Raw genomic sequence first — 26,068 nt, forward strand, 5'->3', positions numbered from 1 at the left:
TTGCAGGGAATTTAGGGATTTCACCATCTACGGTCCGTAATATCATCAAAGGGTTCAGAGAATCTGGAGAAATCACTGCACGTAAGCAGCTAAGCCCGTGACCTTCGATCCCTCAGGCTGTACTGCATCAACAAGCGACATCAGTGTGTAAAGGATATCACCACATGGGCTCAGGAACACTTCAGAAACCCACTGTCAGTAACTACAGTTGGTCGCTACATCTGTAAGTGCAAGTTAAAACTCTGCTATGCAAGGCGAAAACCGCTTATCAACAACAACCAGAAACTCGGTCGCCTTCGCTGGGCCTGAGCTCATTTAAGATGGGCTGATACAAAGTGGAAAAGTGTTCTGTGGTCTGACGAGTCCACATTTCAAATTGTTTTTGGAAACTGTGGATGTTGTGTCCTCCGGACCAAAGAGGAAAATAACCATCCCCATTGATATAGGCGCAAAGTTGAAAAGCCAGCATCTGTGATAATATGGGGGTGTATTAGTGCCCAAGACATGGGTAACTTACACATCTGTGAAGGCGCCATTAATGCTGAAAGGTACATACAGGTTTTGGAGCAACATATGTTGCCATCCAAGCAACGTTACCATGGATGCCCCTGCTTATTTCAGCAAGACAATGCCAAGCCACGTGTTACATCAACGTGGCTTCATAGTAAAAGAGTGCGGGTACTAGACTGGCCTGCCTGTAGTCCAGACCTGTCTCCCATTGAAAATGTGTGGCGCATTATGAAGCCTAAAATACCACAACGGAGACCCCCGGACTGTTGAACAACTTAAGCTGTACATCAAGCAAGAATGGGAAATAATTCCACCTGAGAAGCTTCAAAAATGTGTCTCCTCAGTTCCCAAACGTTTACTGAGTGTTGTTAAAAGGAAAGGCCATGTAACACAGTGGTGAATATGTCCTTTCCCAACTACTTTCGCACGTGTTGCAGCCATGAAATTCTAAGTTAATTATTATTTGCAAAAAAAAAATAAAGTTTATGAGTTTGAACATCAAATATCTTGTCTTTGTAGTGCATTCAATTGAATGTGGGTTGAAAAGGATTTGCAAATCATTGTATTCCGTTTATATTTGCATCTAACACAATTTCCCAACTGATATGGAAACGGGGTTTGTATATGTTTATGTTTAAGTATTTGGCAGACGCTTTTATCCAAAGCGACATACATAAAAAATACATATAAAACAATCACTGCAAACATTATCATTTAAGGGAAGAATGTAATACAAAATATCAATACAAAGTGTCAAAACAGAATAAACTCTGCTGCTGCAGCAACAGAGATACAGTCTATCGGTCCCTAAAATATATGGATATCTAATGTATTCGTACATTGTTTATGTAGGATATACGCATGTATATATATCCTAATCATATTGTTTCTTCAACTTAAAAATAGCTGACCGTTTTTTTCCCCTTCTCTGGGATTATATTCCCAGTTTTGATTTCGGACGTCTGGTCATTTATAGCATATAAGAATATTCTATTACTGTTAAGCAAACTATGAATAATAAAACATGTCAAAACATGTGTCCTTTATCATAGCTACACATATGACAAAAAAGCACGTGAAAATCAGTGATATTCAGTGAAGTAAGATTAATTAAATGCGCTGACAGTTCATTGCTCCTGCCAAATGAATTGCACTGAGTGGAGCGGATCACCACTCCAAGATGGCGGCCCCGCGTCTCGTCAGCGCCAGTAGGCAGTAGCGGTCGATGCTGCGTCTATTTATAAGATGTCTATGGTGTCAACAATAGCAGCTTAAGATAGCATTAGCTCGTTGCTAACAATGCACGGCTATAGTCCGTCTGCGTTGGCGCTGATAGTAACAATATCACTCATATTTGATTAAATTTCAGGTCACAACACGTAAATGGAATATTGTTAGCACTTTCTGGATGTTTTTCGAAAGAGTATAATGAGCGCAACAGAATGTTGACTCAATTGTTAGCTGTTTATTTACGATTTCCATCCATCCATCCATATTCTTCCGCTTATCCGAGGTAGGGCCGCGGGGGGCAGCAGCCTAAGCAGGGAAGCCCAGACTTCCCTCTCACCAGCCACTTTGTCCAGCTCTTCCCGGGGGATCCCAAGGCGTTCCCAGGCCAGCCGGGAGACATAGTCTTCCCAACGTGTCCTGGGTCTTCCCCGTGGCCTCCTACCGGTCGGAGGTGCCCGAAACACCTCCCTAGTGAGGCGATCGGGTGGCATCCTGACCAGATGCCCGAACCACCTCATCTGGCTCCTCTCGATGTGGAGGAGCAGCGGCTTTACTTTGAGCTCCTCCCGGATGACAGAACTTCTCACCCTATCTCTAAGGGAGAGCCCCGCCACCCGGCGGAGAAAACTCATTTCGGCTGCTTGTACCCGTGATCTTGTCCTTTCGGTCATAACCCAAAGCTCATGACCATAGGTGAGGATGGGAACGTAGATCGACCGGTAAATTGAGAGCTTTGCCTTCCGGCTCAGCTACTTCTTCACCACAATGGATCGATACAGCGTCCGCATTACTGAAGACGCCGCACCAATCCGCCTGTCAACCTCACGATCCACTCTTCCCTCACTCGTGAACAAGACTCAGAGGTACTTGAACTCCTCCACGTGGGGCAAGATCTCCTCCCCAACCCGAAGATGGCACTCCACCCTTTTCCGGGCGAGAACCATGGACTCGGACTTGGAGGTGCTAATTCCCATCCCAGTCGCTTCACACTCGGCTGCGGACCGATCCAGTGAGAGCTGAAGATCTTGGCCAGATGAAGCCATCAGGACCACATCATCTGCAAAAAGCAGAGACCTAATTCTGCAGCTACCAAACCAGATACCATCAACGCCCTGACTGCGCCTAGAAATTCTGTCCATAAAAGTTATGAACAGAATCGGTGACAAAGGGCAGCCTTGGCGGAGTCCAACCCTCACTGGAAATGTGTCTGACTTACTGCCAGCAATGCGGACCAAGCTCTGACACTGATCATACAGGGAGCGGACCACCACAATCAGACAGTCCGTTACCCCATACTCTCTGAGCACTCCCCACAGGACTTCCCGGGGTACACGGTCGAATGCCTTCTCCATGTCCACAAAACACATGTAGACTGGTTGGGCAAACTCCCATGCAACCTCAAGGACCCTACCGAGAGTATAGAGCTTGTCCACAGTTCCACGACCAGGACGAAAACCACACTGTTCCTCCTGAATCCGAGGTTCGACTATCCGGCGTAGCCTCCTCTCCAGTACACCTGAATAGACCTTACCGGGAAGGCTGAGGAGTGTGATCCCACGATAGTTAGAACACACCCTCCGGTTCCCCTTCTTAAAGATAGGAACCACCACCCCGGTCTGCCAATCCGGATTTTGAATGTATAACAAAGCCATGCATATGTGTTCTTGTCTTGCATAACTATTGTGAATGATACACCACACCTCTTTCCAATTATTGCATATTTCTACTATGACTGATCTGATAACATGGTCAGATTGCAGAAGCGGTACTCCAGTGATGTCAATCTCCGAAAATAGCCGAAGGTAGTCGGAGCGGAATATTCAAAACGGCTAACTGGAGTTATGGCATTTTGTGATGTATAAACGGTGTTTTCACATACTTTGCGGATTGTAAACACAATTGGATATGGTTCAATGGAAACAATTCATCACAAATAAGCATAAGAAGTCAACTTGTTTCTCCACTCTACTGGTACTTTAAGGCACGGGCTTACCTGGGCTGGAGCCCAGGGGCATTCAGGGGGGGCCCCGATTTTGACGGTGGAATGCAATGATTGGTTCATAGCTGTCAATCAAAGACAGCTCAGCTTCGTATAGCGATTGTGTACTCTCTCCCTCTCTCGGCTGCGTTGTTTTTTCCTACTGCTCAGAGCGGGGCATGAACCCAGGTTGCCAGTGTGAGAGGCGAGCGTGCTGACTACTGAGCTCGTCACGAAGAAGATATATTCATTAGAGATGTCCGATAATGGCTTTTTTGCCGATATCCGATATTCCGATATTCTCCAACTCTTAATTACCGATTCCGATATCAACCCATACCGATATATACAGTCGTGGAATTAACACATTATTATGCCTAATTTTGTTGTGATGCCCCGCTGGATGCATTAAACAATGTAACAAGGTTTTCCAAAATAAATCAACTCAAGTTATGGAAAAGAAATGCCAACATGGCACTGCCATATTTATTATTGAAGTCACAAAGTGCATTATTTTATTTAACATGACTCAAAACAGCAGCTTGGAATTTGGGACATGCTCTCCCTGAGAGAGCATGAGGAGGTTGAGGTGGGTGGGGTCGGGGGTGGTGTATATTGTAGCGTCCGGGAAGAGTTAGTGCTGCAAGGGGTTCTGGGTATTTGTTCTGTTGTGTTTATGTTGTGTTACGGTGCGGATGTTCTCCCGAAATGTGTTTGTCATTCTTGTTTGGTGTGGGTTCACAGTGTGGCGCATATTTGTAACAGTGTTAAAGTTGTTTATACGGCCACCCTCAGTGTGACCTGTGTGGCTGTTGACTAAGTATGATGTGCATTCACTTGTGTGTGTGAATAGCTGTAGATATTATGTGATTGGGCCAGCACGCAAAGGCAGTGCCTTTAAGGTTTATTGGCGCTCTGTACTTCTCCCTACGTCCGTGTACCACTCCGTACAGTTGCGTTTTAAAAAGTCATAAATTTTACTTTTTGAAATCGATACCGATAATTTCCGATATTACATTTTAAAGCATTTCTCAGCCGTTAATATCGGCAGCCCGATATTATCAGACATCTCTAATATTCATGAACAAAAAATGTTTTTAAATGGATGATATTCATTCATTTTGGCTGTTTTGTTGAGTAAAATCATGATTTTTGTTCTTCAAACTGTTGGGTTTTTTTGTTGTTTTTTTAGGGGTGGAGGGGGTTTGAACAGTCTAAAATATTTTTTGGCATTTTTACTGAATGAAAGTTCCTTCTTACCTTAAGTGCAGCATTATTAGTTAGACCTTGCTTATGCCCTTCTCATCTAAACAGTGTCTGCACCCTGCTTGTTTCTTTGTCCGTTTTTACGTGTTGTTGATTCTCTTTACACAAAGCAGGGCTGAGTTGTGATAACATTGTGCGGTTCGCTAGGTCTAAGGAAGGTGTAATAGCCTTTTTGACTATGGGGGTTGTTCATTTAGAGTACAGGCCAAAAGTTTGGACACACCTTCTCCTCATTCAATGTGTTTTCTTTATTTTTGTGACTATTTACATTGTAGATTGTCACTGAAGGCATCACAACTACGAATGAACACATGTGGGGTTATGTACTTAACAAAAAAAAGTGAAAAAACTGAAAACATGTTTTATATTCTAATTTCTTCAAAATAGCCACCCTTTGCTCTAATTACTGCTTTGCACACTCTTGGCATTCTCTCGATGAGCTTCAAGCACACCTGTGAAGTGAAAACCATTTCAGGTGACTACCTCTTGAAGCTCGTCGAGAGAATGCCAAGTAGTTGCATCACTGAGAAAAAAAAACCAGCATTTAGATACTGATGCAACTACTCTACTGAGACCTCTACCCCCTCTGATGATGGATAGTATTTTAATTAATTTTAAAGGTCTTACCAGTCAGATGAGTATTTCCTTTATCACTGAGGCAGCCGCTGTTGAGGGAGGTGGATCGAGACAGGGGGTCACAGCCAGGAAGAGCAGGAATAAAAGTAGGGTCCAAATCTAGAATCAGTTGGTTCAGATATTCAATTGAGTCATCAACGTCTGTCGATAACGAGGCTAACTCATCCTCTTGACTAGCATGTGTGGAATAAGTCGAGTGCATGGTGTCTAACACATCCGTGCACTTGTATCCATCGTTCAGCAGACCTCCACGCACCTGGCTGATGATCCCTCTGGTTGGTGTCTGAGGAGACACTAAAGGTGACATCTTCAGTTTTTGCACCTCGCCTGAGCCATATACTCCATTTAGTGCCAAGTTATTATCAGTTTCCATTCGCCGCCGAACCGAAGTGTGAGTGAAGTTGTCACCACGATCTGATGTCATGGGCTCGTTGCCAGACAGGGTATTGTAGGAAAAGGAAGAACTATTGCCGGAAAAAGACAAAGAAGCTGCCACACTATCTCCTTCATTGTCATCTTCCAGTATGTCAGTCTCCCTTTCGTTGGAGGAAGCCTCTCCATTTCCAGACATCCCCGTCTTTGTTTCATCGGATGACCCCAGCTCAGTCATGCCCCCAAGAAATCCTGTTGCCAGCTCGCCTGGTTGTGAGTTGTGCTGCTAGTCAACGTCTACAGGCCAGAACAGAGGCTTGGATTACTACTGGTAGATGGACTCGTTCACTGCAGCTGGGTTCTTGGAGAGTCTTCCTCATAATTGGTCCCCCTCATCCTCTTCTGAGCACGGGCCGTCGGTGTTCAACTGTGAAGACATAATAACTGGGCTTATTAGGTGGCTGCGGTAAGTGTTTTTGATTGATTGATTGAGACTTTTATTAGTAGATTGCACAGTACCGTACATATTCCGTACAATTGACCACTAAATGGTAACACCCGAATAAGCTTTTCAACTTGTTTAAATCGGAGTCCACGTAAATCAATTCATGGTACATTCGTAAAGCTCAAAGAGTGTGCTAGCCCTAGGGCAGGGGTCGGCAACCCAAAATGTTGAAAGACCCATATTGGACCAAAAATACAAAAACAAATCTGTCTGGAGCCGCAAAAAATTAAAAGCCATATTACATACAGATAGTGTGTCATGAGATATACATTGAATTAAGAGGACTTAAAGGAAACTATATGACCTCAAATATAGCTACAAATGAGGCACAATGATGCAATATGTACATATAGCTAGCCTAAATAGCATGTTAACATTGATTAGCTTGCAGTCATGCAGTGACCAAATATGTCTGATTAGCACTCCACACAAGTCAATAACATCAACAAAACTCACCTTTCATGCACAATGTTAAAAGTTTGGTGGACAAAATGAGACAGAAAAAGAAGTGGCATAAAACACGTCCTAGAAAGTCGGAGAAAGTTATACATGTAAACAAACTACGGTGAGTTCAAGGACCGCCAAAATTAGTCGGACAAAACGGCGCTCGCCAAATACTCGAATCAGTGAAGCATGTTTAATATAAACAGTGTGCTTTGTAACAATTAGGGAGGCTTGTGTCATGTTTGTCCTCCTACAGAAACCATATTAAAACAAAATATAGATTTTTTTCCCCTCATCTTTTTCCATTTTTTAAAAAGCTCCAGAGAGCCACTCTGGCGGCGCGGGTTGCCGAGCCCTGCTCTAGGGTTAGCAGCTCAGGATTTTAGCCTAGTGGCTAGCACACTTCTCTCTCAATTGGGCAATGTAGGTTCACACCCTGCTCGGATGGGGTGGCAGTAAGGGAAGATCGATACACAACGCAAAGCCGCTACAAGTGGTCTGTATTTACACTGCAAAAACTGAAATCTAAGTAAGATTAAATATCTCAAATAAGGGTGATATTTGCTTATTTTCTGTCTGATAAGATAATTCTTCTCACTAAGCAGATTTAATCTTAGAGTGTTTTACTTGTTTTAAGGGTTTTGGTCCTAAATGATCTCAGTCAGATATTACAGCTTGTTGCTGAGATTTTATGACCTATAATGAGTAAAACATGCTTGAAACTAGAATATCAAGTGTTGCAAAGCTGTGTCATCAACACTCACAAGTAGGGATGTCCGATAATGGCTTTTTTGCCGATATCCGATATTCCGATATTGTCCAACTCTTAATTACCGATACCGATATCAACCGATACCGATATATACAGTCGTGGAATTAACACATTATTATGCCTAATTTGGACAACCAGGTATAGTGAAGATAATAAAAGAAAAGCGCGATATAAAATATAATCCACTGTTATTTTATTATAAGGTCCTTTTTTTAAAAAAATACAAAATAAGATAAATAAATTAAAAACATTTTCTTGAATAAAAAAGAAAGTAAAACAATATAAAAAACAGTTACATAGAAACTAATAATTAATGAAAATTTGTAAAATTAACAATTAAAGTTTAGTGCTATTAGTGGACCAGCAGCACGCACAATCATGTGTGCTTACGGACTGTATCCCTTGCAGACTGTATTGATATATATTGATATATAATGTAGGAACCAGAATATTAATAACAGAAAGAAACAACCCTTTTGTGTGAATGAGTGTGAATGAGTGTAAATGGGAGAGGGAGGTTTTTTGGTTTGGTGCACTAAGTGTAAGTGTAGCTTGTGTTTTTTATGTTGATTTAATAAAAAAATAAAAAATTTTAAAAAACGATACCGATAATAAAAAAAACCATACCGATAATTTCCGATATTACATTTTAAAGCATTTATCGACATCTCTAATCACAAGTATAAAACTACTTTTTTAAAGTAATAATTTCTTATTTCAAGCTTGAAAAAAAAAAATCATGACTTTGACACAATTGTGTCTCATAATTAAAACAGATGACAGCCAAATGGACTTTGCTGTTTTATTTTCAATGAAACAATAGAAAATACGTACTCATGTAGTAGTACAGTTGGCACAGTACAGTAAACTGACGGTTAATATTTAAACATTTGACATTTCAAACAATTTTGAACAGAAATAGTTCATGCACATTCAGACGAATTCTTCAAAATTACAATTAAAAAATTTTTGGCCGGGGCCCGGGCTGTATATATGTGCACTAATTGACTGAAAGAGCACGCACTTGGCGCGATGATGTCATGTTATCGATGGAAAAATGCATTTTTAGACAATATGATTTGCCTGAGCGGCTAGGAGACCCTGAGAGTAACAAGCGGTTGTCTTGTTGCCTTTCCATTAAGAACAATACATTAGTTGTGTCATGATCTGTGGTCTGGATCATGTTTTTTGTTATTTTCGGTTTAAGACATGAGTTCCTGTTTGCGCTACCTTGTTTGTTTTAGTTTCCATGACGACTGATTAGTTTCACCTGTCTCATGTGTTTGACTCACGCACCTGCTTTAATCAGAGACTATTATTTAAGCCTGTTTTGCCAGTTAGTCGTCCTGTGGGCGGGGTTGGGGGGGGCGGGATTTGGTGGTAGCGGGGGGTGTATTTGTAGCGTCCCAGAAGAGTTAGTGCTGCAAGGGGTTCTGGGTATTTGTTCTGTTGTGTTACGGTGCGGATGTTCTCCCGAAATGTGTTTGTCATTCTTGTTTGGTGTGGGTTCACAGTGTGGCGCATATTTGTAACAGTGTTAAAGTTGTTTATACGGCCACCCTCAGTGTGACCTGTATGGCTGTTGACCAAGTATGCATTGCATTCACTTGTGTGTGTGTAGAAGCCGCATATATTATGTGACTGGGCCGGCACGCTGTTTGTATGGAGGAAAAGCGGACGTGACGACAGGCTGTAGAGAACGCTAAAGGCAGTGCCTTTAAGGCACACCCCCAATATTGTTGTCTGGGTGGAAATCGGGAGAAATTCGGGAGAATGGTTGCCCCAGGAGATTTTCGGGAAGGGCACTGAACTTCGGGAGTCTCCCGGGAAAATCGGGAGGGTTGGCAAGTATGAGAATTTGCTGTGTTACAGCGGAACTGCCGCTGTATAATACCGGCGGGCCAGCTCTAGTGTTAATTTGATATTGCCTCAAGGGCCAAATGAAATTACACGGCGGGCCAAATTTGGCCCGCGGGCCAGAGTTTGACACCCTTGCCATATGAGGTGCACATTTGAAATTTCTACTTTCAATATGATGGTGGTTCAAGTTAGGATTGTTCAGCCTTGCCAGAATGTGGTGTCTTGCGGAGTGCAATTCCGGTTTGCTGAGAAATTATGTACATTTTGGAAAAATGCCACCAGTCAATGTCACTGAATGGCAGAAATAACAAAAACAAAACAACCACACTAAACTCATTCCTAAAAACACTAGCGTGCTGTCGTATACGGATGATCTTTGATGATCTTGTTCTTGTTATTACCTACTCAGTGGCCTAGTGGTTAGAGTGTCCGCCCTGAGATCGGTAGGTTGTGAGTTCAAACCCCGGCTGAGTCATACCAAAGACTATAAAAATGGGACCCATTACCTCCCTGCTTGGCACTCAGCATCAAGGGTTGGAATTCGGGGTAAAAGGCCTACTGAAATGCAATTTTCTTATTTAAACGGGGATAGCAGGTCCATTCTATGTGTCATACTTGATCATTTCACGATATTGCCATATTTTTGCTGAAAGGATTTAGTAGAGAACATTGACGATAAAGTTTGCAACTTTTGGTCGCTGATAAAAAAGCCTTGCCTGTAACGGAAGTAGCAGACGAGTAGCGTGACGTCACAGGTTGTGGAGCTCCTCACATCTGCACATTGTTTACAATCATGGCCACCAGCAGCGAGAGCGATTCGGACCGAGAAAGCGATGATTTCCCCATTAATTTGAGCGAGGATGAAAAATTTGGGGATGAGGAAAGTGAGAGTGAAGGACTAGAGGGCAGTGGGAGCGATTCAGATAGGGAAGATGCTGTGAGAGGCGGGTGGGACCTGATATTCAGCTCGGAATGACTAAAACAGTAAATAAACACAAGACATATATATACTCTATTAGCCACAACACAACCAGGCTTATATTTGATATGCCACAAATTAATCCCGCATAACAAACACCTCCCCCCTCCCGTCCGTATAACCCGCCAATGCAACTCAAACACCTGCACAACACACTCAATCCCGTTCACCTCCCCAAAGTTCATACAGCACATATAGTTCCCCAAAGTTACGTACGTGACATGCACATAGCGGCACGCACGTACGGGCAAGCGATCAAATGTTTGGAAGCCGCAGCTGCATGCGTACTCACGGTACCGCGTCTGAATATCCATCTCAAAGTCCTCCTGGTAAGAGTCTCTATTGTCCCAGTTCTCCACAGGCCAATGGTAAAGCTTGACTGTCATCTTCCGGGAATGTAAACAATGAAACACCGGCTGTGTTATCCGGCACAACAGTCAGGGGGTGCGTTCTACGGCGGGGGTGCGTTATCCGGCACCTGCCGCAATACACCGCTTCCCACCTACAGCTTTCTTCTTTGCTGTCTCCATTTTTCATTGAACAAATTGCAAAAGATTCACCAACACAGATGTCCAGAATACTGTGGAATTTTGCGATGAAAACAGACGACTTAATAGCTGGCCACCATGCTGTCCCAAAATGTCCTCTACAATCCGTGACGTCACGCGCTGACGTCATCATACCGAGACGTTTTCAGCAGGATATTTCGCGCAAAATTTAAAATTGCACTTTAGCCGTATTGGCATGTGTTGCAATGTTAAGATTTCATCATTGATATATAAACTATCAGACTGCGTGGTCGGTAGTAGTGGGTTTCAGTAGGCCTTTAAATCACCAAAAATGATTCCCGGGCGTGGCACCGCTGCTGCCCACTGCTCCCCTCACCTCCCAGGGGGTGAACAAGAGGATGGGTCAAATGCGGAGGAGAGATTTCACCACACCCAGTGTGTGTGAGACAATTATTGGTACTTTAACTTAACTTATTATCCGTCTATTTTTTATGAATTTAGTATGGTATGTTATGGTAAGTTTTGCCCATGCAGTCCTTAGCTTTCTGAAAGCAATTTTGTTGAATTTACAGGAAAAAGAAGAACTGGTAAAGAAAACATGGAGAAAGGTTCCAGACTCTTACACGGACAATTTTTCTTTTAAATCTCTTAGAGACAGTGGAGTTGATGGAGCCAAGGTCACTTGTATCCACTGCAAAGTAGACATTTTATATCGCCGGAGTACCATCAAGTTACCCGAACAAACATGATGGTGTGTGTGTGGGAGAAGTATTCATATACAAAAGCAAAAGAAGCTAACAAATGCCACACCGAAGTGAATTGCTGCATAGTGCATCAGATATGATCGGTCTAAAGATTGGAGCATACTCAGGGTCCAATGACATATGAGCCTCTTTCAAGATGTGCTATCAAGAGAATTAATCGCAACCAATTCTTAGATGAATTGCCCACCACTATGACAAACAGAGTCAAACTGTGATTAAAGCATAAAGCCCCAACTGGTCAAAGAAGTACGTGATGAAAGTACATTGCCATTTGACTGGCAACCACTAAATTGATTCTGTACCTTTGACACTTTTACAGAAATTACTTAAACATCAGCACATACAAAACCCAAAACCAGTGAAGTTGGCACGTTGTGTAAATCGTAAATAAAAACAGAATACAATGATTTGCAAATCCTTTTCCACTTATATTCAATTGAATAGACTGCATAGACAAGATATCTAATGTTCCAACTGAGAAACACAATTTTTTTGTTGCAAATAATCATTAACTTAGAATTTAATGGCAGCAACACATTGCAAAAAAGTTGGCACAGGGGCATGTTTACCACTGTGTTACATGGCCTTTCCTTTTAACAACACTCAGTAAACGTTTGGGAACTGAGGAGACTAATTTTTTAAGCTTTTCAGGTGGAATTATTTCCCATTCTTGCTTGATGTACAGCTTAAGTTGTTCAACAGTCTCCGTTTTTGTATTTTAGGTTTCATAATGCGCCTCACATTTTCAATGGAAGACAGGTCTGGACTACAGGCAGGCCAGTCTAGTACCCACACTCTTTTACTAAGAAGCCACTCTGTTGTAACATGTGGCTTGGCATTGTTTTGCCGAAATAAGCAGGGGCGTCCATGAAAAAGACGTTGATTGGATGGCAACATATGTTGCTCCAAAACCTGTATGTACCTTTCAGCAATAATGGTGCTTTCACAGATGTGTAAGTTACCCATGCCTTGGGCACTAATACACCCCCATACCATCACAGATGCTGGCTTTTCAACTTTGCGCCTGTAACAGTCCGAATGGTTCTTTTCCTCTTTGATCCGGAGGACACCATGTCCACAGTTTCTAAAAACAATTTGAAATGTGGACTCATCAGACCACAGAACACTTTTCCACTTTGCATCAGTCCATCTGAGATAAGCTCGGGCCCAGGGAAGCCGGCGGCGTTTCTGGGTGTTGTTGATAAATGGCTTTGGCTTTGCATAGTAGAGTTGTAACTTGTAGCGACAAACTGTAGTTACTGACAGTGGTTTTCTGAAGTGTTCCTGATCCCATGTGGTGATATCCTTTACACACTGATGTCGGTTTTTGATGCAGTACCGCCTGAGGGATCGAAGATCACAGTGATTTCTCTATATTCTCTGGACCTTTTAATGATATTACGGATCGTAGATGGTGAAATCCCGAAATTCCTTGCAATAGTTCGTTGAGAAATGTTGTTCTTAAACTGTTCGACAATTTGCTCACAGATTTGTTCACAAAGTGGTGACCCTCGCCCCATCCTTGTTTGTGAAAGACTGAGCATTTCATGGAAGCTGCTTTTATTATTATTATTAGCCTTTATTTAACCAGGTAAAATCCCATTGAGATCAAAGATCTCTTTTCCAAGGGAGACCTGGCCAAGAGGGCAGCAGCAAGGTTACATTATAAACAGTAAACAAATACATAAAACATCACATTTACAACATTAAAACTTGCTCACATGACACATGTGCATACAGACAAGGTAGACTGCAGTCCTTTCACAGAAGCTTTAAACTCATTCAGCGTAACTAGGGTTTGAAGTTTAATGTTCGATTGTAGGTTATTCCAAGCCTTCGGTGCTGAAAACCTAAATGCTTTCTTGCCCAGTTCAGTTCTTACTTTGGGGACAACAAATTGCAGAACATCCATTGAACGAAGATTGTGACTTCCTTGTTTCTTTGTTAAAAGACAAGACAGATAAGATGGAGTGATACCCAGAATGGTTTTGTAGATGAAAACATACCAATGATTGAGGCGTCGAGCACATAAAGATGTCCAGTTAACCATTGAGTATAACAAACAATGGTGAGTAAGGGGAGCGCAGTTGGTGATGAATCTCAGTGCCCCGTGGTACACACTATCCAGCTTGTGGAGACAACCAGCAGTAGCATTCATGTACAACACATCTCCATAGTCAATAACAGGTAAAAAGGTTGTTTCCACCAATTTCTGTTTCACAGTAAAAGAAAAGCAAGACTTGTTTCTATAATAAAATCCCAGTAAAAGTTTCAGTTTTTTTACAACATACTGAATGTGCTCCTTAAAACTCAAGTGGTCATCAATTAAAAATCCTAAATATTTAAAAGCAGATACTAACATAATTTGTTGCCCATTTCTTGTTAAAATGTTCTCACACAGTGATGATCTTACAGTTTTTGATGTGGTAAAGAGCATACACTTTGTTTTCTCTGCATTTAAAACCAGTTGAAGATAGCAAAGTTGTTCTTGTACTCTGTCAAATGCATGTTGTAGATATTTAAAGGCCTCAGCAGGAGTGGGTGCTGTGCAGTATATGACAGTATCATCAGCATAGAAATGGAAAGTTGAGTTCGGAATATTCTGTCCAAGATTATTTATGTAAATAGTGAATAATAAGGGGCCCAACACAGAACCTTGAGGGACACCCTTTTTCACTTGCAGTACGTCCGAGGAGGAACCTTCTATCTGAATTCTATCTTCTATCTGAATTTCTATCTTTTATACCCAATCATGGCACCTACCGGTTCCCAATTAGCCTTTTCACCTGTGGGATGTTCCAAATAAATAGTTGATGACAGTCCTCAACTTTCTCAGTCTTTTTTGCTACTCGTGCCAGCTTTTTTAAAACATGTTGCAGGCATCAAATTCCAAATGAGCTAATATTTGAAAAAAAATAACAAAGTTTACCAGTTCGAATGTTAAGTATCTTGTCTTTGCAGTCTGTTAAATTGAATATAGGTTGAAAAGGATTAGCAAATCATTGTATTCTGTTTTTATTTACCATTTACACAACGTGCCAACTTCACTGGTTTTGGATTTGGTCCAAATAAACATTGGATCGTTGCCATCTCCCCTTGACACCCTACCAGAAGAAGTGTACAGTACTAGGCTGTCTCCGTGTGTGTTTTTGTAAGTAGGCATGTGACGCAAAGAACATGTCTGTCATACAAGTCTGCCTGAGGTCAGAAGGGACTGATTGCTCAGGCATACTGAGAACACAGTCAAGCATTCTCATTCACTCTTACCGTTATACTTTAACAGACTACACAATACACTACTTGTTAGAGGCATGCTGGAAAGTCAAGTATTGAGCAAGTTCTTTCATGAAAATATGTTGCATTTCCAGGTCGTTTTTTTTTCTTAATTTACACAGGGTCAAAATAATATATATATATATATATATATATATATATATATATATATATATATATATATATATATATATATATATATATACCGTCAAATACAGTAAATCAGTGCTTTTCAAATATTTTCTGTTAACCGCCCATAGAAAGAAGAAAATATGTTGTTCCTACTCACTCTCCACCGTGACTATAAATAGTATAATTTGTCTATAAAGTTGTTATTACTATATCTCTTAGAAGGACTGCAGTAAATAGTCCAAGCAGTGAAAAAGATTCAAAAATGTATTATGGCTTGACAAGGTCAAGTCTTATTAACTTATTGTCCATGATCATGAAAGATCTCAGCTGATAGTGCCTCTATGGCGCTAGGATAAAATAATTGTAATAATTGTTTGACAGAACTCAATAGAGCCTCAGAACAATGGCAAAGTCCAAAGAACTTGGTGAATATCTAAGAAGAAGGAGAATTTGCTTTAAAGTACACACGTTGAGGAAGATTATTAAGGTTATTTCCAAACCAATTGTGTCTCAGTAAAAGTTACTGTAGCTCTGGCACTACTTTGCCAAGGTCTGGAAATTGGTTTGGATGTCTACGAACCAGCGTTTTAAAAAGTCATACATTTTACTTTTTTAAACCGATGCCGATAATTTTGAAACCGATAATTTACGATATTACATTTTAAAGCATTTATCGGCCGATAATATCGGCAGTCCGATATCATCGGACATCTCTATATACAATATATAGTATTAAAAATATACAATATAATAATTATAGATTTTTTTATCAAATCGTAGCCCCTAAATTGTAGTCGAAACGTGAGGTGCCCAAAGATTCCCACCGCTAGTGTGGCTGTGTTGTAGTGGCCTGGTGAAGGCCATAGCAATGACATTTAGAGGCTCCTCCATGCATGGTGAGTAGCCTACTATAAAAGTAGAGCACACTCAAGGCTACTATATTGGGTGACACAAGAGTAAAGGTGACTAAATGGGTCTTGTTCAATGTTAAATAATAATAATCCTAGGAAATAGAGGAAATGTGTTTACCTCGGTCATGTCCCAAACGCGACAAACAATGGACGACTGCTCAACACAAAAAGAGCAGTTCAAATAAGTCATTATGAGCCAAAAATATATACGACATTCATATTTACTCATGTACACTTCTGGCCGAGACTGCAGAGTTTATCAGAGTGTGCCGTACACTGCTTGCATCAACACATGCAGTGCATACCAGGACTATAGGAGCACGGAGAGGCCATAAATACCAGACATGCATGGTAAAATCACATAACAGGTCTCACCCATTCAGGTGTGCCCACAAACTGCGGTAAACTTTCTAAACTAAAATGAGAACAAGACGGAACTCATTTTATTTGACTCCAAAGTCAAACAGAATGCTCCCCCCAGTGACCGGGACACCCCAATGCCTTATTTAAAGCCAACAGTCTCAAATCTTGGTTTTAAGTTCGACAATGATTTTAAATTGGAGCAGAAGGTTAACTCCATTGTAAGATCGAGTTTTTATCATCTAAGACTTTTAGCAAAAATTAAATCAGTTTTATCTTTTAATGACTTTGAGCGGGTCATACATGCTTTTATTTCATCACGTTTAGACTACTGCAACTCCCTTTACGTTGGAATGAACCAGGCCTCAATCGCTCCATTGCAGTTAGTCCAAAATGCTGCTGCTCGCCTTTTAACTGGCACAAAAAAAATGAACACATGACCCCCATTTTAGCATCCTGAACTGGCTCCCAGTTCATTTTAGAATTCACTTAAACATATTGTCGTTTGTTTTTAAATCTCTTAACAATATATGTCAGACCTTTTAAAAAAATGTACACCCCCACAAGGTCTCTGAGGTCAGCTGATCGGTTTCTTCTTGTCGTCCCAAAAACCCGTTTAAAATCCAGAGGTGATCGTGCTTTTTCTGCTGTGGTTCCAAAACTTTGGAACAATATCTTTCTTGCTATTTCGGACTCCCTCTTTAATGAGTTTTGAATCACGTCTTAAAACATATTTTTACTATTTGGCTTTTAAACCAGCATTAGAGTTGTGTGATTTTAGTCCATTTTATTTTCTCTGATATATTTTATGTATTTATTATTTTTATAGTTAAATGTTTGGTAACACTTTAGTATGGGGAACACATATTCACCATTAATTAGTTGCTTATTTAAAGGGGAACATTATCACCAGACCTATGTAAGCGTCAATATATACCTTGATGTTGCAGAAAAAAGACCATATATTTTTTTTACCGATTTCCGAACTCTAAATGGGTGAATTTTGGCAAATTAAACGCCTTTCTATTATTCGCTCTCGGAGCGATGACGTCACAACGTGACGTCACATCGGGAAGCAATGCGCCATTTTCTCAAACACATTACAAACACCGAGTCAAATCAGCTCTGTTATTTTCCGTTTTTTCGACTGTTTTCCGTACCTTGGAGACATCATGCCTCGTCGGTGTGTTGTCGGAGGGTGTAACAACACGAACAGGGACGGATTCAAGTTGCACCAGTGGCCCAAAGATGCGAAAGTGGCAAGAAATTGGACGTTTGTTCCGCACATTTTACCGACGAAAGCTATGCTACGACAGAGATGGCAATAATGTGTGGATATCCTGCGACATTCAAAGCAGATGCATTTCCAACGATAAAGTCAACGAAATCTGCCGCCAGACCCCCATTGAATCTGCCAGAGTGTGTGAGCAATTCAGGGACAAAGGACCTCGCTAGCACGGCAAGCAATGGCGGCAGTTTGTTCCCGCAGACGAGCGAGCTAAATCCCCTGGATGTCTTGGCTCACACCGTCCCTTATGCCACCGAAGATGATCAAGAGAAGAATATCAACCCTAGCTTCCCTGGCCTGCTGACATCAACTCCAAAACTGGACAGATCAGCTTTCAGGAAAAGAGAGCGGATGAGGGTATGTCTACAGAATATATTAATTGATGAAAATTGGGCTGTCTGCACTCTCAAAGTGCATGTTGTTGCCAAATGTATTTCATATGCTGTAAACCTAGTTCATAGTTGTTAGTTTCCTTTAATGCCAAACAAACACATACCAATCGTTGGTTAGAAGGCGATCGCCAAATTCGTCCTCGCTTTCTCCCGTGTCGCTGGCTGTCGTGTCGTTTTCGTCGGTTTCGCTTGCATACGGTTCAAACCGATATGGCTCAATAGCTTCAGGTTCTTCTTCAATTTCGTTTTCGCTACCTGCCTCCACACTACAACCATCCGTTTCAATACATGCGTAATCTGTTGAATCGCTTAAGTCGCTGAAATCCGAGTCTGAATCCGAGCTAATGTCGCTATAGCTTGCTGTCCTATGCGCCATGTTTGTTTGTGTTGGCATCACTGTGTGACGTCACAGGAAAATGGACGGGTGTATATAACGATGGTTAAAACCAGGCACTTTGAAGCTTTTTTTAGGGATATTGCGTGATGGGTAAAATTTTGAAAAAAACTTTGAAAAATAAAAGAAGCCACTGGGAACTGATTTTTAATGGTTTTAACCCTTCTGAAATTGTGATAATGTTCCCCTTTAACATGCAAATTAGTAAGATATTGGCTCTTAATTAGTCATTATTAAGTAAATGGTAAATGGGTTATACTTGTATAGCGCTTTTCTACCTTCAAGGTATTCAAAGCGCTTTGACATTTTTTCCAAATTCACCCATTCACACACACATTCACGCACTGATGGTGGGAGCTGCCATGTAAGGCCCTAACCACGACCCATCAGGAGCATGGGTGAAGTGTCTTGCTCAAGGACACTACGGACGTGACTTTTGATTGATTGATTGAGACTTTTATTAGTAGATTGCACAGTACAGTACATATTCCGTACAATTGACCACTAAATGGTAACACCCGAATACGTTTTTCAACTTGTTTAAGTCGGGGTCCACGTTAAACATTTCATGGTAGGTTGGTACACTGCAAAAACTGAAATCTAAGTAAGATTAAATATCTCAAATAAGGGTGACATTTGCTTATTTTCTGTCTGATAAGATAATTATTCTCAGTAAGCACATTTTATGCTAGAGTGTTTTACTTGTTTTAAGGGTTTTGATCCTAAATGATCTCAGTAAGATATTACAGCTTGTTGCTGAGATTTGATTACCTATATTGAGTAAAACATGCTTGAAACTAAAATATCAATTGTTGCAACTCACAAGTATAAAACTACTTTTTTAAAGTAATCATTTCTTATTTCGAGCATGGAAAAAAAATCATGATGCCAAGCGCATATCATTATGTCAAGATAATGGCTCTAGCATGAATTAATTTAAGAATATTTTTCAACATATTGAGCAAAAAGGTCTCTTTTTTTTCTACCAAGAAAAGTGCACTTGTTATTAGTGATAAGTCTTATTTTAAGGTATTTTTGGATTTCATTGAGGTTAGCTAATTTTACATGTTTTGGAAAGTCTTGACAAGCCAAATTGTCTTGTTCTATTGGCAGATAACTTTGCTTAGTTCAAGTAAAATACCCCTAATTTTGTTTTGGAACACTGACCTTTTGCAGTGTAGAAGGTGGGGATCGAACCAGGAACCCTCAGGTTGCTGGCACGGCCACTCTCCCAACCCGCGCCACGCCGTACTTATGAATGCCTTATTCTGCATGGCCTTATTATACAACCAGTAAGCCATTAACTAAGAGTCTTCCCTCAATAACCTCAGAAGTATTGCTTATTAGTAACCCTAAGTAGGGATGATACTAGAAACCGGTTTTCCCGGTTGTTCGATAAGAAAAGAACCGAATCCTCGGACTCTAATCCCTTTTTGAGAACTGGTACCCATTATAGTAAAGAAAAAGAGTTGGTTCTTTATTCGAATCCCTGGGAACGAATCCCGCCCCACAAGAAATGCCCCGTGAGACATCACAAGAAATGACGTCACGTAGCTCAGTCATTAGGCGCCGATAGGGAAAGCAGGAAAAACAATGGACCGGAAAAAGCGCTCCAAGGTGTAATAAAGTTCAAAATAAAAGGTATAATCCAATGAATAACTTTGCTGAGAGATTTGAGCAGGGTACAAACACATGACGAACACTTTTACGACCAACCGGAAACATAGCAACCAGGCTAGCAACGCACCTCCTTTACGGCAGCTGTCGCAACGTTCTTAAAGCAACCGCAGCACATACATATATATACAACAAATATCTCCCTTTTTTAACTTTTGTTTTTCTTTCCTTGTAAACAAAACAAAATCACACTGTATATGTGTTGTCTGTCTAATTATAAATAATGCAGACGAGGCGTGTTGGCTGAGTTCTTGACGTTTACTTTCACAGCGTGCTCATAACCTCATTCTTAGCTGCCGGGTGGCGACATGCAACAACACTTTTCGGGGCTACCGCGCATGCTTGTCACTCCCGTTGCATGCTGGGTAGTGTAGTTGTTATATTCCCTAGCTCATAACATCACATCTTTCCCCCTATAAAGAAATAATGTTAACTCAATAAAGTGTATTTCTTTTTTTAGCTTTAACTTTTCATTTTTTTAGTATTGTAACCACATTTGTAAACGACTTTTCTCTTCATAGAATTTTCTTTCAATAAAGAAATAAAGTTCAAAAATGTCAAAGCATCATAACAAACAGTTATGTTCCAATAGCAGCAGAAGTGCACTTTTTGGAGAGCTGTATTATTTTCAGTTTTGTGCCCAAGGGACTGATTTTATTTAACACTATATTATTATTTATACACCTATAGTGATCACAGAGACAGGTTGTTTTTGTGTTACTGTATATATTTGTTTTTCTGAAAAATCCCACTTAATATACTTTGGGTAACAACAGTCAATATTTATGTATTTTATTTTATTTTTTTAGGGGGATAACAGTCAATATTTATTTATTTATTAGATTTTATTTTTTTCTTATATAATAAAAGTGAGCTTTTGTTAAACCAAATATTGTGTTTTTTTTCCATATACAACAACCTATCTGGACTCGATAAGACAATCGATAAGGAATCGGTTCGATAAGAGGATTCGATAATAGGCTCGAACTCGATAATTTCTTATCAAACATCATCCCTAACCCTAACCCTTATATGTTCCCGTCGTGTCCAAATAACTCTAAATTAAGTCTTTGTTACTTTAATAAGCAACTAATTAATGGTGAATATATTCCCCATACTAAAGTGTTACCAAATGTTTTATATTACTCACTCCTCTGGTATGTATGTCTTAACTTCTGTGCAGCACTTTGTGAACCTTGTATTGTATTTTTGAAATGTGCTATATAAATAAAGTGGATTGGATAATACATTTTGAAATTGATTATAAACATGTTACAGTATTACCGTATTTTTCGGACTATAAGTCGCAGTTTTTTTCTTAGTTTGGCCGGGGGTGCGACTTATACTCAGGAGCGACTTATGTGTGAAATTATTAACACATTACCGTAAAATATCAAAGAATATTATTTAGCTCATTCACGTAAGAGACTAGACGTATAAGATTAGGAGTGACAAATTGTTTGGTAAACGTATGGCATGTTCTATATGTTATAGTTATTTGAATGACCATAATATGTTACGTTAACATACCAGAAACTTTTTCAGTTGGTTATTTATGCGTCATATAACGTACACTTATTCAGCCTGTTGTTCACTATTCTTTATTTATTTTAAATTGCCTTTCAAATGTCTATTCTTGGTGTTGGGTTTTATCAAATAAATTTCCCCAAAAAATGCGACTTATACTCCAGTACGACTTATATATGTTTTTTTTCCTTCTTTATTATGCATTTTCGGCCGGTGCGACTTATACTCCGGTGCGACTTATAGTCCGAAAAATACGGTAATTAGCGATAATATAACAAAACAGACAATATACATTTAAATCAACAGTATAAATCCCAGCTTACTGTACCTGTCGTCAGTAGAAAACTTTCACCTTTTTCATTTTCAGACTAGCAAGGCAATATTGCTCTCTCTTCAGAATATGCAGAAAAAAGGAACGGATGACAAGAAATTAAAAAAAAAGAAGCAACAGAAAGGGAGATAGAACAAATCGGACAAGCTCTATTTCCTCCTCGGCTATCGCTTTTCAGACAGTCACCGCAGAAAAGGAAACAAGTGACTTTGAAGGTGTTACCAGTCTGTCTCTTCCCCTCCCCTATCCCGGCTGGAACTGCTTTCTATCTCAACAAATCCCCGCCTTCCCCACAACCACTGTTTTGAAATAGGCCCGCTTAGCCGTGCGTCCCTTCCTCGGCTCCCCTTTTCCTCCCCCCCCCCCCGTGCATCCTGTCCCGGAGGTATCTGCCGAGCACCCGTGCACGGCCGTGTCTCAGAGGAAGAGCAAGGTCGAAGGGGTCACCGTCCACATCGTCACATTCTCAATGAAGTAGAAGACTGCTACCCGCAGTGGCACTTACATGTCAGAAAAAAAACAGCATGCGCCAGGCCTTCGACTGCACAAATATGGAAAGGGGGAATGTAAACACGGGGGCGGGCTCAGAAGTGTCTTGTGTACAGAAGGGGGAGGGGGAGAGTCACCGACGAATTGCAACCTGCAACTTGAACCTGAAAAGCACAAAAGACAGCGAGAATTTGGGAGACACACTCCAAGTAAAGTCTAAGGCCGTGTCTACACTAAGCCGGATAACCCCTTGAACCATGGGTGTCAAACTCTGGCCCGCGGGCTGAATCGGGCCCGCCGTGTAATTTCATTTGGCCCTTGAGGCAATATCAAATTAACATTAGAGCTGGCCCGCCGGTATTGTACAGCGGCATACTTGCCAACCCTCCTGATATTCCCGGGAGACTCCCGAAGTTCAGTGCCCCTCCCGAAAATCTCCCGGGGCAACCATTCTCCCGAATTTCTCCCGATTTCCACCCAGACAACAATATTGGGGGTGTGCCTTAAAGGCGCTGCCTTTAGCGTTCTCTACAGCCTGTCGTCACGTCCGCTTTTCCTCCATACAAACAGCGTGCCGGCCCAGTCACATAATATATGCGGCTTTTACACACACACAAGTGAATGCAACGTATACTTGGTCAACAGCCATACAGGTCACACTGAGGGTGGCCGTATAAACAACTTTAACACTGTTACAAATATGCGCCACACTGTGAACCCACACCAAACAAGAATGACAAACACATTTCGGGAGAACATCCGCACCGTAACACAACAGAACAAATACCCAGAATCCCTGGCAGCACTAACTCTTCCAGGACGCTACAAATACACCCCCCGCTACCACCAAACCCCGCCCCCACCCCAACCCCGCCCACCTCAACCCCCATGCACTTTCTCTTGCTACTTCAAGGCTTGAATGTTTGATTCATTCATTATTGTTATTTTATTTTCTAATTTATTTAAAGTTTATTTTGATGTTTACCTCAGAAGGCTGCAAATAGAAAAGAGGTATTACATTTTTATTTACATTTTATTTGATATGGGATTGATATTTTTTAATTATTATTATTATTATTTGAAACTTGATTTTGCATGTCACTATAACGTTATATAAGCCTTGCTTGTTCAATATTCAATGCAAAACTTGTTTGGGTCCCTATTAAAAGGTTAATTTGTTCAACCTTGGCCCGCGGCTTTGTTCAGTTTTAAATTTTGTCCCACTCTGTATTTGAGTTTGACACCCCAATTATTTAGCATAAGCCCCGTTTCAGCCACACTAAACCATCATTTAAGGCATACTTGCCAACCTTGGGACCTCCGAATTCGGGAGATGGGGGGTTGAGATGGGGTTGGTGGTAGCGGAGGTGTGTATATTGCAACGTCCCGGAAGAGTTAGTGCTGCAAGGGGTTCTGGGTATTTGTTCTGTTGTGTTTACGTTGTGTTACGGTGCGGATGTTCTCCCGAAATGTGTTTGTCCTTCTTGTTTGGTGTGGGCTCACAGTGTGGCGCATATTTGTAACAGTGTTAAAGTTGTTTATACGGCCACCCTCAGTGTGACCTGTATGGCTATTGATCAAGTATGCCTTTCATTCACTTACATGTGTGTAAAATGGGAGACCGGGTTTTCTGCTCCGCCGCTCCCAGTCTGTGGAGCGCTCTCCCTGACCACCTGAGGGCACACCAGACTGTGGATGCTTTTAAAAAAGGCTTAAAAACCCTTCTTTTTAAATAAGTTTTTTTTTTGGATATATGCATACTAGTTATAGCTATTTGTCTGTTCTAGTTTTTATTTTTTATTTTTTTTTTATTATCTTTTTATTTTTATTTTTATTTATTTATTTTTAATACACTGTAGCACTTTGAGGTTGTTTACTCAATGTAAAGTGCTTTTTACAAATAAAATCTATTATTATTTATTATTATTAAAAGCGGCATATATTATGTGAATGTGCTGGCACGCTGTTTGTATGGATGAAAAGCAGATGTGACGACGGGTTGTAGAAGACGTTCAAGGCAATGCCTTTAAGGCACGCCCCCAATATTGTTGTCCGGATGGAAATCGGGAGAAATTCGGGAGAATGGTTGCACCGGGAGATTTTCGGGAGGGGCACTGAAATTCGGGAGTCTCCCGGGAAAATCGGGAGGGTTGGCCAGTATGATTTAAGGTTTCCCTCCTCGGACAATTCTTTAACACGGGTAAGTGCGCCGTAAGTCCGGCTCTTAGCTTGGTATGGATTCATCGATCGTTTACAAACTGAGTTCAGAGAGGAAGTGACGCCAGAAAGACCGCGCCCCACACCGCAAGTGACGTCAGAAAGAACGCGCCACAGCCAGCTTCATCATGAAGCGGTTTTGTAACTTGGATCTAACCACTGGAAATATGGAGGCGAGTCATCTAGATATGCCCGTGTTTCTCACTCTTCTACATGTACAGACGCTTGTGGAAATCACACATGAATACCTTAAGAGAAAGCGATTGCAGCTATTTGGGATACAACACTTCTCAGACGGCAAGAGAACTTTCGAATGTCCAGGTGATTATACTTACCGACAAATTTCGTCCATTTGTCGAAGGAGAGAAAACAAGAATGCGGGCTCCCGTGGATGTGATAAAAAAGGTAGCGTGTGCTTTGTATTACCTGGCCGTTGAGGGAAGATTACGGAAAACCGCAAATGCATTTGGACTGGCAAAGCAGACTGTATCAGTTATTGTCCGCCATGTATGTCGCGGACTCAACGTCTAGGTCCAGAGTATATAAAGTCACCAAAAACGAATGGACAATGAAGGTGAAGGCAAAAGAGTGAGTGTCCTGACCAGATATCTAGATCCCTGGATTGATTGTTGTACAAACCCCGTTTCCATATGAGTTGAGAAATTGTGTTAGATGTGAATATAAACGGAATACAATGATTTGCAAATCCTTTTCAACCCATATTCAATTGAATGCACTACAAAGACAATATATTTGATGTTCAAACTCATAAACTTTATTTTTTTTTTGCAAATAATAATTAACTTAGAATTTCATGGCTGCAAAACGTGCCAAAGTAGTTGGGAAAGGGCATGTTCACCACTGTGTTACATCACCTTTTCTTTTAACAACACTCAATAAATGATTGGGAACTGAGGAAACTAATTGTTGAAGCTTTGAAAGTGGAATTCTTTCCCATTCTTGTTTTATGTAGAGCTTCAGTCGGTCAACAGTCCGGGTTCTCTGCTGTCGTATTTTACGCTTCATAATGCGCCACACATTTTCGATGGGAGACAGGTCTGGACTGCAGGCGGAGCAGGAAGGTACCCGCACTCTTTTTTTACGAAGCCACGCTGTTGTAACACGTGCTGAATGTGGCTTGGCATTGTCTTGCTGAAATAAGCAGGGGCGTTCATGAAAAAGACGGCGCTTAGATGGCAGCATGTTGTTCCAAAACCTGTATGTACCTTTCAGCATTAATGGTGCCTTCATA

At 41.0% G+C, this 26,068-nt stretch overlaps 1 protein-coding gene across 4 annotated transcripts in view; it reads right to left on the bottom strand.

Annotated features, from left to right (window-relative positions):
* Window positions 1-22,331, bottom strand: part of tns3.2 (tensin 3, tandem duplicate 2) — a 135,220-nt gene extending 112,889 nt beyond the window's left edge. For 3 of the 4 annotated variants that reach the window (XM_061975572.2, XM_061975571.2, XM_061975569.2), the window contains exons 1-2: window positions 22,108-22,331; window positions 5,612-6,419 (exon numbers count right to left, since the gene is read on the bottom strand). In XM_061975572.2, coding sequence (XP_061831556.2) covers window positions 5,612-6,230 — 619 coding nt within the window. In that variant the 5' untranslated portion in view covers window positions 6,231-6,419; window positions 22,108-22,331. Of the gene's footprint in view, window positions 1-5,611; window positions 6,420-22,107 lie in introns of those variants that run through there. The other variant, XM_061975573.2, reaches the window with a different exon arrangement.
* Window positions 22,332-26,068: the final 3,737 nt, after the last annotated feature.

Source organism: Nerophis lumbriciformis, linkage group LG14, assembly GCF_033978685.3.
Source record: "Nerophis lumbriciformis linkage group LG14, RoL_Nlum_v2.1, whole genome shotgun sequence".
Classification (NCBI taxonomy): domain Eukaryota; kingdom Metazoa; phylum Chordata; class Actinopteri; order Syngnathiformes; family Syngnathidae; genus Nerophis; species Nerophis lumbriciformis.